General features: G+C 44.7%; 1 protein-coding gene across 5 annotated transcripts in view; it reads right to left on the bottom strand.

Moving 5' to 3' along the window:
• Positions 1–15,159, bottom strand: part of LOC119735775 (transmembrane protein 145-like) — a 30,266-nt gene that overhangs the window by 4,411 nt on the left and 10,696 nt on the right. Inside the window, exons 6-13 of one of the 5 annotated variants that reach the window (XM_038209697.1) lie at positions 13,306–13,377; positions 12,231–12,299; positions 10,612–10,771; positions 10,320–10,413; positions 9,376–9,548; positions 6,090–6,210; positions 4,607–4,849; positions 676–861 (exon numbers count right to left, since the gene is read on the bottom strand). In XM_038209697.1, the coding sequence (XP_038065625.1) occupies positions 676–861; positions 4,607–4,849; positions 6,090–6,210; positions 9,376–9,548; positions 10,320–10,413; positions 10,612–10,771; positions 12,231–12,299; positions 13,306–13,377 (1,118 nt within the window). Of the gene's footprint in view, positions 1–675; positions 862–911; positions 1,530–2,225; positions 2,532–3,284; positions 3,333–4,606; positions 4,850–6,089; positions 6,211–9,375; positions 9,549–10,319; positions 10,414–10,611; positions 10,772–12,230; positions 12,300–13,305; positions 13,378–15,159 lie in introns of those variants that run through there. The other 4 variants (XM_038209698.1, XM_038209695.1, XM_038209696.1 and 1 more) reach the window with 4 other exon arrangements.

Here is a 15,159-nt window from a genome sequence, read left to right as displayed (position 1 = left end):
ATACCCGGCTCGAAATTGAATGCGGACGTCAATTTGTGACGCTATGTCAAGTTGACGTGCTACAAGTTTGCAAAAGTTGGACACATTTCAACTCCTGTAAATTTTGCAGCAAATGTTTCGTGACGTCAAATTCGCTTCGTTTTCGCATTCGAGTGAAGTATGAATGGGCCTCAACACTAAGCATGCTAAGCAGAAAAAAATATGAAGCAAATAAAAATAATGGACACCATTTACAAGCTTTAGAAAATGAAACTGAAACGGATTTTGTAAGTAAATAATAGGATCAAGCATCCAGTGAAATCGTTGCCTCCAGTGTGCCGTCGTTATTGAGTAAAGAGGAATCACCATCATTTCCTTATGATGGTTAGGACCAAACCATCGTGCTTTCAACGGAAACCTATGTGTTGCTTTGAGAAAATGAAGAGTTGTTTTCAGTTTTCAAAAAAATTGTGATATCTGCTAAGCTGAATTATCGACAGGTTAGTTTTTCAAAAACCTGCTTCAGATTGATCGTATTCTTGTACATCAAATCGGCAAAAACACATCATTTTTTTGCAAATGGTGTCTACCTTTACTTCAACAACTGCACACAATTTAGTTTTGCCAGCCAGCAAGCGACTATTCAAACTAGCCATGCATGCAACTTTCAAAGCAGACATCGGTCGTTCCTCTTACCGCATGGTTATTAGGCTCGCTACCATTTGGTGGGTAACTGAGCATGGACAACGGTGGTTGTGTCAGCTGCTGGTTGCCCATTTCAGGGCCAGGGTACGGGCCCTGGTGTATGGGTGCCGGCGGTGGGGACGTGGGTAACGTCGGTGGGTACACCGGGTCACCCGATGGCGGTGCTTTGTTACCACTCTGATGGGTAAAATGAGTCTGTGGTTAATAGACGTTGATTGTGTCAGCTGCTGGTTGCCCATTTCGGGGCCGGGGTACGGGCCCTGGTGTATGGGTGCCGGTGGTGGGGACGTGGGTAACGTCGGTGGGTACACCGGGTCACCCGATGACGGTGCTTTGTTACCACTCTGATGGGTAAAATGAGTCTGTGGTTAATAGACGGTGATTGTATCTGCTGCTGGTTGCCCATTTCAGGGCCGAGGTACGGGCCCTGGTGTATGGGTGCCGGTGGTGGGGACGTGGGTAACGTCGGTGGGTACACCGGGTCACCCGATGACGGTGCTTTGTTACCACTCTGATGGGTAAAATGAGTCTGTGGTTAATAGACGGTGATTGTATCTGCTGCTGGTTGCCCATTTCAGGGCCGGGGTACGGGCCCTGGTGTATGGGTGCCGGTGGTGGGGACGTGGGTAACGTCGGTGGGTACACCGGGTCACCCGATGGCAGTGCTTTGTTACCACTCTGATGGGTAAAATGAGTCTGTGGTTAATAGACGGTGATTGTATCTGCTGCTGGTTGCCCATTTCAGGGCCGGGGTACGGGCCCTGGTGTATGGGTGCCGGTGGTGGGGACGTGGGTAACGTCGGTGGGTACACCGGGTCACCCGATGGCAGTGCTTTGTTACCACTCTGATGGGTAAAATGAGTCTGTGGTTAATAGACGATGATTGTGTCAGCTGCTGGTTGCCCATTTCGGGGCCGGGGCACGGGCCCTGGTGTATGGGTGCCGGCAGTGGGGCTGTGGGTAACGTCGGTGGGTACACCGGGTCACCCGATGAGGGTGCTTTGTTACCACTCTGATGGGTAAAATGAGGCTGTGGTTAATAGACGGTGATTGTATCTGCTGCTGGTTGCCCATTTCAGGGTCGGGGCACGGGCCCTGGTGTATGGGTGCCGGCGATGGGGCCGTGGGTAACGTCGGTGGGTACACCGGGTCACCCGATGAGGGTGCTTTGTTACCACTCTGATGGGTAAAATGAGGCTGTGGTTAATAGACGGTGATTGTATCTGCTGTTGGTTGCCCATTTCGGGGCCAGGGCACGGGCCCTGGTGTATGGGTGCCGGCAGTGGGGCTGTGGGTAACGTCGGTGGGTACACCGGGTCACCCAGTGACGGTGCTTTGTTACCACTCTGATGGGTAAAATGAGTCTGTGGTTAATAGACGGTGGTTGTGTCAGCTGCTGGTTGCCCATTTCAGGGCCGGGGTACGGGCCCTGGTGTATGGGTGCCGGTGGTGGGGCCGTGGGTAACGTTGGTGGGTACACCGGGTCACCCGATGACAGTGCTTTGTTACCACTCTGATGGGTAAAATGAGTCTGTGGTTAATAGACGGTGGTCGTGTCAGCTGCTGGTTGCCCATTTTGGGGCCGGGGTACGGGCCCTGGTGTATGGGTGCCGGCAGGGGGGCCGTGGGTAACGTCGGTGGGTACACCGGGTCACCTGATGACGGTGCTTTGTTACCACTCTGATGGGTAAAATGAGTCTGTGGTTAATAGACGGTGGTTGTGTCAGCTGCTGGTTGCCCATTTCGGGGCCGGGGTACGGGCCCTGGTGTATGGGTGCCGGCGGTGGGGCCGTGGGTAACGTCGGTGGGTACACGGGGTCACCCAATGATGGTGCTTTGTTACCACTCTGATGGGTAAAATGAGTCTGTGGTTAGTAGACAGTGATTGTGTCAGCTGCTGGTTGCCCATTTCAGGGCCGGAGTACGGGCCCTGGTGTATGGGTGCCGGCGGTTGGGCCATGGGTAACATCGATGGGTACACCGGGTCACCCGATGACGGTGCTTTGTAACCACTCTGATGGGTAAAATGAGTCTGTGGTTAATAGACGGTGGTTGCGTCAGCTGCTGGTTGCCCATTTCAGGGCCAGGGTACGGGCCCTGGTGTATGGGTGCCGGCGGTGGGGCCGTGGGTAACGTCGGTGGGTACACCGGGTCACCCAATGACGGTGCATTGTTACCACTCTGATGGGTAAAGTGAATGTGTGGTTAGATGATTAGTCGACCATCTGTTACTCGATATGGGCTCCGTGCACAAGTAACCCCTCAACCGTTACGTGTCGGTAAAGAGAAAGTTTGGAGGAGCCATTAGTGGGTGTGGGGGAGGGGGAGGGGGAGGGGGAGGGTTGAATCTTGAGGCATTGCCGAGGGAATCGGGCTCTCAAGGAAAGATACCAAGATTTATGCACATTTAAAACAAAAGAAAGTTGTGCACACTTTGCATCATGAGGACCTGACCGCATTTTATTGTTATATTAAAGTATCCCAAAGCCAAATTCGAGGCCATCTTTCATATTACAGGGTTGGTGATGTTAGGCAGTTACAGGTTTCAAGAGGTCGTGGGTCAAATGCCAAATCATAGGTCAAATGTATATATGTCTTACCAAGGGAGAACTGGCTACAAACATAGATGCAATTGCTGGATTGTTCGTCTACAGAGAGAATGTTTACAAGCAACATGCACATTTTAAATGACAGTTTCTCATATGAAACTGTTACGGTGTATGGGGTCATTCAAATCATCCCACAGCCTCTTACACTGAAAACAGAGATAACAGTCATTGTGTTGTGTTATAAGTAAACCTATGACGTGTCACACTTCCCCCTAGGATGCATCGTAAGGGATACGACGCATTGAAGGGGATACGACTCATCATAGGGGATACGACACATTGTAGGGGATACGACGCATTGTAGGGGATATGACCCATCGTAGGGATACGACACATTGTAGGGGATACGACGCATTGTAGGGGATATGACCCATCGTAGGGATACGACACATTGTAGGGGATACGACGCATTGTAGGGGATATGACCCATCGTAGGGGATCCGACGCATTGCAGCCCTGCGTTGCATCACAACAATGACAAGTTTCATGAAATTGGGAGCAGGCGAGGCTGCAGGCTAGGTGACCCCCCCCCCCCCCAAAAAAAAATAGTTATGGATTTCTTGGATTATCATTCCCTACGGACACCAATTTCAGTCTGGAGTTTTCGAAATTGCGCTGAACCACTTGTAGTATAGGGAATGTCTCAAGTCAAGCTAAATAGATATTGGTTTTAGGCAAGCGAACATTAGCCAGACGCAACACAGTACATCAGGTGTTAAAGTCTGTGGGACCTTGCTGTATTGAGCCATCAAAACAGTCAATTCTGAGACAATGAGAGCTAGTCCCATTGAACAATGCCACAGTTGTATCCTGCTGCAGTGGGTGACCACAGACTCCGAGGGCCCGGGCCTTGAGACTTTGGACCTGATGCATCTGGCTGCACAGGCCGGGCTTCTCATTGTGACATGTTTGTTGCATTCAGCAGGGTTTCTCCCCAGAATACCCAAGAGGGCAAGGGTTTAGTATCAATTTTCCAGTGACTGCAGCCTGGAGTCGCTGCAGTGCAAGTGATGGCATCAATGGACCGATCCAGTAAGCTCCGCCCAGTGCGCACGTGGGCAAATTAACACGTGCTCCTCTCCAATGCCGCGCTGCATGTTCCTTCCGCGCGCATCATACGCGCGTGCACGCATGTCGGACTTTTGTGCACGCACGTCGGACATAAATCACGGCTGTGATTGGTCAGAACACCATGGGGCGGTGCTTACTGGATCGGTCCATTGAACTATCACGTGGAGTCGCTCCTAGATTTGTTTCAAACGGCCAACTTCATTCAATGGTCGGGACGTACATTGTGCATGTAGTCAACTTACCGCGTTATTATTAACCATGTATCCGTTTGCGACCGGTCGGTTGGAGGCAGCTGTGACAGCAAACATCTCAGTGAAGTTGGGCAATTGCCCCTCGCCCTCCATGACATTGTTGCCGTAGCCATGGTGGGCAAACCCGTCAACGTTGTTTGCAGGACCGCCGTAAGGGTCGTTGACCACGCCGATTTGGGACGTCCGCACGTGATAAGGGAAGTTCTTATTGGCGGCCGAGGGTCTGGTTATGATCTGTAATTGAATATTTTCAATTTATATTTTTATTCATCAATAAGCCACAATGAGAGAAAAAAGGGCATAAAGGCCAAAGAAAATAATAAGTCGGTCTCTGGTCAGCGCGCGCGTCGATTTTAATCATGCAAATCGATCTTTTTTTCTTCAAAAATGTTCCAACAGCGCCCTCTACTTCCGCACCTCCTCAATTTTTTTTTTACCAAAGAGCACCAAGGAATGGGAAATTGCACCAAGGCAAATGATCGAAAGCACCGAGGCAAATTATGGAGGACACCAATGTACATGAGGACACCAAAAAGCAAAATAGTACCCCACATTGTCTGTACAATCCAAGCTTGAACAAAAAAAAGAAAAAAGCCCCATGGCCGCGTCAATTCCGGAACTTTGGTCTGACCAGAGACCGAATATTTTTTTTTTTGGCCTAACGTAGAATTTTGTAATCCCAAGAGTGTGAGTGAAACACGGAATAGTGCGTTTGTGTCTCATAAACAAAGATGCATATGGAGCACAGAAACATTATATTTTCCCTGATCTACGAGTGCGCCATATCCTTCAAACTTCATCCGGAGGTTTGAATGGTTTGGAAGGGCTGAGGAATGTAAAGTATACAACACTGTGACCTCACTTTGGAATATCACTTTCAAACAAATTCCCACGGTTTCCTTCTTAGTGGAGGATTGTGGAGGAAAGATCCTAGAAAGAATGCCGAGGGAGATTAGGTTAGGCCAAAAAAAAAAAAATAGTTGGTGTCTGGTCAGCGAGCAACTCGATTTTAATCATGCGCCTCAATCTTTTTTTTTTTTCAAATTTTCTGCGGTAGCTACAACAGCGATCTCTATTGCTGCACCACCTCAATTTTTTGTACCAAGGAGCACCAAGGAATGGGGAAATTCCACAAAGGCAAGAAGGCAAGTGATGGAGGACACCAATGTATATGAGGACACAACGATAGCAAAATAGTACCCACCTTGTCTGTACAATCCAAGCTTGAAAAAAAAAAAAGCCGACCAAAAAAACCAAAACAAAAACGCGTCGCCGCATCAATTCCGGAACTTTGGTCTGACCAGAGACCGACTTTTTTTTTTGGGCCTTAGTGATAGTGAGATGTCTGCTTAGCAGAGGGTCAAAGTTGTTTTAAACACCAGCTGGACGGTGAATGCAATGAAAAAGAATGCCCAGGGAGTTAGGGTAAGCGAGAGTAAGGACATCTGCTTAGCAGAGTGTCAAACTTGCTTACCAGGAACGCCAGTTGTGCGGTGAATGCAATCAGCAGTTCTATGACATTCATGACCTTCTCTCGCCACCACTTGGGGAACACGTAGGTCGCTATCAGGATCATGATGGGGGTCGAGACAAACCTGGTCAAAACAATTAGAAGATGGAGTTTTGCGTCGGGTGATATCAATCAATGAAGGGCAAAACCTAATTTGAAAAATACCCTCTTGTCAGTAAAGGATTCAAAGGATTCAGAATAGAAAAATGTAGTTTTTGTTATTAAAGGGAATGTACATCATTGGCTTTTGCTGTAATTTTCAGAAATGAACTATTTGAGGGGTAACTATAATAGATCAAATATTGTTACACTGACATGTTTGAAGTTTTGTGTTTTCGAAAATGCAGGAAAAACCAAGAAAACCACGAATGGTGGAGTAGTCTGGTTCCCTGACTCCACTAAAAGTAAAATGGATAAATTTATAGATGCCAGAAAATTGTAAGGTAAGGGAACCAGTCTAGCTTGCACCCGTTCATGAACATGTAACCAATTTATAGCAAACAAGATTTGGTCTGAAAAAATGGTGAATTTGGAGCAGTAGTTGAAAAAAAGTAAGGTTTTTCCAACGGTGATCGGCCGACCACCGTTGGAAATTTATACAAAAATACCATTTTGTTGAAAATGACTTCACACCAGGTGCCATTATTTTACAGGATGCTTCAGACTGTCATTTACCAACATCCTAGTAAGGCATATCATAAAAACTTGGTAGTTTTATATTTCGATGTTTGCAAATATTGTATATTCCCTTTAAAGGCAAAGGTGCCACTTGGACAGAGTTAATAAGCTCTCTTACCAGGTAGACCGAAGACCTACACCTGCACCCGATTTCACCAAACTCTTCGTAACTTACGATGCATCGCAGCGCTGCGACGCATCGTATCCCTACGATGCGTCACAGCTGCGACGCGTCCTGCGATCCATTTCACAAAACACGTCGTAAGTGCGACGCGTCATATGTGTATTTATGGCACAACTCGGTGACTGTTTTATGTCTTGAGTCAGCGTACAGTAAATAGTCGTCTGATATTCAACAAAGAGTCGTTGGATCTCAGCTCGAAATTTGTTAAAACGTAAAACAACATGGCGGTCGTGCGATGCAATTTTGAAGGAAAACAAGCTCTCAGTGGACTGTATAGCTACTTTGAAATTTCAACTACTATTTTCCAGTCTAATTCATAATTATTCCATAAATTTTCTATTTACAACTTTACACACATTGCCTCGGTATTATAATCTTGTTTATGTAATGTTTATGGCAATAAACTGGCTAAGAAAGGGACTCTTTTTATTTTGCGATGACCACCAGACACGTCGTAACTTGCGACGTGTTATAAGCTGTTGTCAAGGAACTTACGACGCATTCAACACATCGCAACTTTCGTGAAATGGATGATACAACGCGTCGCGAGTTGCGACGTGTTACACGTCGTAACTCGAGTTGCGACGCGTCGCAGCGCTTCGTGAAATCGGGTGCAGATGTCACGAAGCGCTGCGACGCGTTGCAACTTGAGTTGTGACATGTAACATGTCTCAATTTGCGATTCACAATGTGATTAACGCGTCATAAGTTTATTAACGGTTTAAAACATGTCTCAAGTTACAACGTGTCTTTTGGTCATCGCAAAATGAGAAGCGTCTTTTCCTAGCAAGTTTGTTTGCCATAAAAATTAAATAAACGAGACTAGAATACAGAGACAATGTGTGTTAAGTTGTAAATGGAATATGCATCAACCTAAATATGAATTAGCTTGCAATATTGCAGTTGAAACTTCAAAGAACATGTAGCTAACAATCCACAGTAAGCTTGGTTTCCTTTTAAAACTGCATCATACATCCGCATTTTGTTTTACACTTTACAAAAATTTCAAGAGATCCGATGACTCTTTGCTGAAAATCAGACGACCATTCACTGTGCGTTGAATAAATACATATAAGTCAATGTATTTTGCTATAAAAACACCTAAGACACGTCGTACTTACTACATGCTTTGTGAAATAAATCGCAGGACGCGTCCCAGCTGCGATGCTTCGTAAGTTACAATGGGTTTCATGAAATCGGGTGCTGACCTCATAACACATGTGCATTTGAGAAATGGCCTTGTGCTTCTATCATGTGATTGGTTGTTGTGTCCTGTCTGTACCCCCTCCCCTGTAGTTTGCTTATAGCCTGCTTTTCCTTTCCTGCACACTTATACGTCAAGTTTAACGCAGCACCCAATTGGTACAGTGTAGATATTGAAATTAGGTTGACCCATAGAGCTATATTAAATTACTAGAGTGCTAACTCGATGTACAAAGTAATGCCTCATGGGCGCATCCATGTTTGTGCACAAACTTATAGAAAACTCGAAATTGTGTACGGCTTTTGTACGGCTATTTGCATATCTGCGTTTGTATTCCACACCGGTGCGTCATCGAAGCCGACACGCCCAAAACCAAAACGCACGATCAACAAATGAGCGTATCATTTTGCTCTACGCAAACAGCGCAACGTGTGCGCGTCCCTCCGCTGCAGATGCTTTTCGCCGTGACGTTTTTTTAACCGTTGTGACGCGCTTAAGTTGTTTGCGTAAGTACTTGCGCGTTGCATTTAGAGTACACTTTTATAATTCAATCCATCTATTTTGATTGTGTTTAACAAACACGCACATCAATTCAAAATGTCTGCGCCCAGAGCGGCTTCAAAGTGTCCCCCCGCGCAAGAATGAAGAGTTAGCACTCTAGTAATTTAATATAGCTCTATGGGTTACGTCATACCAGTAGGTCAATCTGACAATCGACGCACTAGCAAGTATTATTGGTAATCCTTACCTTTAGGACCCCTTTCCTATATAAGGTTAAAGACTCACCAAAACAGCTGACTAAATGACAATCAAAAGTGACATTCTGATATTTCTTGGCACATTTGAACATTTGGCAATGACACCTCTTGAATCAGCATGTTTAATTTTGTAGAAAGAGGGCAGGCTTTGATTTATGAGGAGTAAAAGATGACAATGACAAACAGAAAATATATTAAAAAAGCAAGATGGCGAACTGCAAAAAAAGGTAGAATTTAGTCACATTTTCTTTGAAAGTGCTTTCAAAATTACAACTAACATGAGTTTGAAGAAAAAAAGACTGCTTTAGCCTGCAAAAGTCACTTTGGTACTGGACAGTCATCTGCAAAAGTCAGTTTTGAACAGAACTCGTACAAAATAGAGGTGTCCTAAAAGTAAGGATTACCGTATTGGTAGTATTATCTTACCAGGCTGTGTAGAACAAGAAGAAGGGAACGTAGAAGAGGTTCTTCTCCGGGTAGTGCTTGAGGGTGAAGAAGATGGCGTACATGAACCACAGCCAGCAGATGCCACGGATACCGATCAACGCAAACCCAGCGGGACTCTCGTAGAGGTATAACACCTCGCCGGGGTCAAACACCTGAGGGCGATATACACAAAGGTCAAGCCGTATCCGCATCAGGTGGCTACGGCTGGAGATGACATGCGAGTCTATGGGAAGTGGCTGTAGCCGCTAGCCAGTGGCTTCCATAGGTGCGCGTGCTTATTCATGGCTGTAGCTTAGTGATTCGGACATGGCCTCACATCAGAAAAAAATAGAACCTTGAACCCGGGGTCTAGTATCAACCTAGGTCTCAGCAGTAGTCTGGTTCCCTGACCAGACGCTCCTACACAGGGCGTCCCAAAAAAACTTTGTGCCAGCACAAACCTTTTAATTTCTCAAAAACTACTAAGCATGAGTATTTCATCTTGCTGGAGCATATTAGTTATATACTCTAGTGTATATTCAGTAAAAATGCCACGGAAATCCGTTCATCCAAACTAGAGATCCAACAGATTATAAAAGGCTATGGAGTGAAAAGGCCCATGACAATCTGATGCACTGATATCTCAACAGCAGACCTTAGGGTAAATGGCTTCACAAATTCTGAGTTTTCGTGTAGTTGGCGATTTTTAATTTCAACATGTAGTTCATACTAGCCCCTTTATTATGCCCCTTTACCCCACACACACACAAAATTATTAGAATTTTTTTCACTTTTTTTCACACACCGTTTTTTGTGTAATAGTGGCATTTGGGGTCAATATCAACTTACAACATTTAAAATCAGAACTTAAAGAATTGCAAAGTTGTCAGCGATAGCAGAGCAAAAGTGTAATTTTGTGATATAAGTTTTTTTTTAATACTTACCGCAATCTGGTACACAAAGAGGGCAGCATACAGCATGGTGTAGATGCACATCAAGACAGCAATCTTGACGCTGCCAGAATGACTGATGCGCCCTCTGTTGACGGATAATGACAGGCAAAAGATTGAAGCTTTAAAACGGCACTTATGTACGTCCGACGGACTGACGAACATACAAACGGGGGTCAAAGGTTTACATTTCATGAGACTACATAAGCACTAGGGGGAAATAGGTATGGCAGACACTTGGGATGGCAGCCCCTCATCCTAAGTCTAAAGTATTTCAACCCCCTACCTGGTAATGGTATAGCCCTTTCCCATGAGGATCAGCATGAGCAGGAACACGCCGTCTCCAATGGCCATGAACGCCAGCGCCGCCATCTTGACGTTGTTCAGGGGCGTTCCGTCACTGGCGTAGTCCGCGTAGTAGATGATGAATAGAATCATTGCGATCACTGAAAACAAAGAGTAGAAAAATAGACATAAAATGTCCGAACTCTACCTACCCTACCTCACGTGTCCATTATTATTCAGAACCATTTGTGGCATTTTTTTTGCCGATTCTATATCTGACGACCTTTACTTCCATGAACTCCAGCCAGAGTTGTAAGTCCGGTCACAAAAAAAAGAAGAGATTCCACCATGAAGAGTGGCGCAATTCTTTAAGTTGGACCCTTTCATGAAGTTGGTCACTGCTCAGTCAACCGTGAATGTAATGACATGATCAGGGTGTCATTTTAAAGAGGAGATTCAACCCAAACAGAGGATATCTCCCTTTGATTCACATGTGCCCTAAAAAAAAAAAAAAAAAAAAAAAAAAAGTCCGGTCACTAGAGTTGAGTCTGAGTCTCCAGTCATTTTGGTCGAGTCCGAGTCACAAGTCATGTGATTCAAGTTTGAGTCACATTTGTGCGAAATGGACGAAAATGGACGTGCATAGACGTAGACACACATACATTTGTACATGTACGTGATATGTACATGTAAGTGATGCGCTATCCCAGGAAACAGGAAGGGATGCATTTAATAAAAAAAATAACGTTATACAAATGTAAAAAAAACCATTATTTGAAGACTTTATTTCCAAAACGCAATATATCCATTGAAAAATGTGAAAAATGTCCATGATTGTGATTCTGAACAGCTCTTTATAGTACTACACTTTTTGCTTTTTTAAGTTATGAAGTTGTATTTAACAACATTAAACTTTGTCAAATATGTTTTGGGCCGCCACAGGAGGGTTGGATTCTACAAGATGACAAAATGGCATTTGTCACGTTTTGGAAATAAATTTGCAACACCACCTGGGGAGTGGTGCAGTACGGTTCGTACACTTAAAGTTTGCTAGCCTTATTTTAACCCTAACTGGTTGGGGATCAAGTATCAAATACCACAGAATACTACGTGTGTTGTGCACACTTGTATGGAAAGAAATGCATACCATAGGTTACTACTCAGTAGTATTTAGTAGTAGTAGGGGAGTCAGGTTGGCGAAGCGATACTCTCCTTGCCTTCCACCGCTGTGACCCGGGTTCGAATCCCGCCTGGGTCAATATGTGGATTGGGTTTTCAGTCCCTACCTGATTCCGTGGGTTTTCCCCTGAATATTCTTCTGGGCTTTTCCTCCCGCCTCTAAAACTGTAACTTCTTCTCATTGTCTTCTCTCCACAGGTTTCTTCAGGCTTGCGAGCTACAGTGCCTAGGGCGCTTTTGAGGAATCCTTGGTTTCATTACCAGAAATGATTAATAATAATAATAATAATAATAAATAATTTTGTAGCATTGGGGGCGGTTAGCTTATGATACTTTCAGAAAGTAAACATCCGAATTACGCTTTTAAAAGGTATTTTTGGGGTGTACATGCAAAACAAAACACAGGACGCTCATATTTGTCAATATCCAAGAATTCCTTACTGTAAAAGACAATGCAAGTCATGAACATCTTGTACGTGGTGTGCAGCAACTGACGACAGTGCAATCCATCTGTGATCAAACAAGAACAAAAGTACAGAAAAGGTTTAGAAAAGGTTTAAACGCTAATCCCTTGGGTATTTTTACTAGAAAGTATCCTGAATCTGCCAAAATCCATCAATTTTGCCATGCAAAAAAAATGTTGGTGGCCAGTGAGTCCATCAAAATCCACCAGTTAGCCGGGGAGTAAATCTGTTGAGATCCTGAGTCCATCAAAGTCCCCCAACTGCTCAATACGGAGGTATTCTGAATCCATCAAAATCCTGCAGTACCGCTAGGCTTACTGTCCTGAATCCATCAAAATCCCCCAACTTTTTCAATACGGAGGTATCCTGGATCCGCCGAAATCCTCCAAAACAGGGGTGTGGATTTTGATGGATTCAGGTACTTTAGGGTTAATAATTGTCAGGAATCTATGGAGTCATGTTGTCTTCTTTGTTGTCAGCTGACTTGTGAAGGGAGTGATGTTAAAATCAGGCATGCAACTTGGAAATTGAAAAAGAAACAAGGACATTCCAAACCACACAAGACTTTGCATACAATGTACAAGCAAAAATGAATAGTGGCTTTGATGCCAAAACGTTGACGTTTGTCAAGAGTGTTTAATACAGGGTTCGACCTGAACTTTTTTGTTCACTAGCCAGCTTGGCTACTGAAACAGACTCTTAACTAGCCGCGGGCATTTTCACTAGCCCGTTTTGTTTTTAGCTCAAAATACAACTGAATGGCATATTTTCAGGCTCAATTCTGAGGCAATTTTGTCAGTGTTTTTAATAACCATATCTAATAATTTAACCTTTTAAAACAGTTGGATGAAATTGGGCACAAGCTGAAGAGGTTTGCTTTCTGAATTTCATGATTTAGTTCTTCCTGTCCTTTCATCTTTGCTGTATCCCAATATTTTTTTGACTCGCCAGCTGGGCTACTTAAGGAATAGTTTGACTAGCCCGCCGCTGTTTTGACTAGCATTTGGCTAGCGGGCTACCGTTGATTTCGAACCCTGTTAATATACACTTACTTGCTGTGTACAGGGACACCAAGAACATTAACCCAAAAAGAATCAGGAACACGATGTCCGTTTGGAGAATTCCTGCAAAACAAAATGTTGAGAAGGATGTTGGGAGAAAAGAAATATAGTTCAGATTCGATCCAGCCAACCGATCCCGTTACCCCGTAGCTCGGTGGTCGAGTGGTAAGACATCTGCACTAGAAAGCAGGAGGTCGTGGGTTCGAGTCCCACCCGAGTGATTTTTTTCCAACTTTCACTCGGGAGGTAACACACTGAGTATACAGTGTTTAAACGTCGGTGAATGGCAAAAACCTAATTTGAATTATTTTTGCACCTGGCATTGCAAAACGGCAAAAAATCACAGTTTTTTCAATATCATGGATTTTATTTTAAATTGGGCACATTGATCACTTTACTGGTCATATTTCCAATGTCTACGTCAAAAAAAAAAATCCATGAATTACACACAACGCAGATATTGTTGACAGACTCGATCTGTTTAGATCTAACGTGGCAGCAATGGGCAAGTTCAAGCAAGGACCAGTGGTTAACTAGTGGTTGGTTCGTGACGTACCTAACGCATGCGCACTGAAGGTGAAGTGCGAATGACTCTAGTCGAACTGTTGTCATATCAACGACCGTCAGCAAATGGCGGTTGCACAATTACTCAACACTTGTCATGCTTGTTGTTTCTCTTTATTTACACAAATAGTAGCGATTGTGTATAGTTTAGGACATCTTACATAATTGCCAATGTTATTGTACATGTACAATGATGACAACAGTGACATAATCGTAAACCAACATGGAAAAATTGTGCAAGGAAAATGAAATTTAGCAATTGTTTTGTTTTCTCCCATTTTTGTTGATAGTTGGTCCCCTCTGCACTATGCTATGGAAATTGCTATTGATAACCAGCTATAAATCGTTGCGCAACCAGTCGCGGTAGGCTGGTTCCAAATAGTTGACTAGCGTAGTCAACCATCGTCCACTAGACAGAGTTCGGGCTAACTTTAGTCGAACGATGGTTAACCATTGGTCAACAACAGTTCTTGCGCAAACTAGGTCTAACTTTTTCCGTTCGTATATATATTTGGGCATGCTATAAATTCTATCATGAAGGCCCCTTCAATGACGAAAGCGTTGTGCTATCTTTTCTTAAGATTATCCATCATGGGGCAGTTGCTTTGTACAATAGCAATAGCGTGAACAATGCCTTCGCCCGTGCGTGTACAGTGATCACGTGCCCAGATTTGTCTGTGCAACCCCTTTCACACAGGGCTGCGACTTTTGGGCCTCCCTTGCGACCATGAAACTGGCCAGGAGGGAGGCACAAGCATTGCAGTGGTTGCAGAATGGATGCACAATGGTCGGCCAATGGTCGCACGTAATAGATCCGTTCTGTTGCAAATTTTACCGTCAATCTGGGCGATGCTTCTGCCTCCCTTGTGCCTCAAGGGTCGCCTAGGAGGCAAAAGCATGGCTGAATGGTCGACTAGTGATCGCCGTTAGTTGCCGTTGGTCGCCGATGATGGCACAGAGGAGGCACAGAGGAGGCTCAAAGGTTGCCCAAAACTCGGGGGTCGCCTATGTTGCCTATAATCGCGTTGGTTGCCATAGGTTGCAGAGGGGAAGCACAGGGGAGGCAGGCAAGTGGCTTAGTGGACGCACTGGTCGCTCGTAGCTCAACATGAAAATGCCCGAAAATTGCTGTTTTGGTGGTTCAAGGGAGGCACTGGAGCAGTTACATAGAAACAGGATTTTCTGGGTTTAGGCGACTATTGAGCGTCCTGGCCATTTTTTTGGTCACTCACAGGTGGAACAAAGGTCACAGCCCTGTGTAAAGGGGGCCTAAATAGCTGA

Source organism: Patiria miniata, unplaced genomic scaffold (genome assembly GCF_015706575.1).
Source record: "Patiria miniata isolate m_02_andy unplaced genomic scaffold, ASM1570657v1 HiC_scaffold_29, whole genome shotgun sequence".
NCBI lineage: Eukaryota > Metazoa > Echinodermata > Asteroidea > Valvatida > Asterinidae > Patiria > Patiria miniata.
Note: the sequence above shows the minus strand (reverse complement) of the source record. Positions and strands in the feature narration are given on the sequence as shown.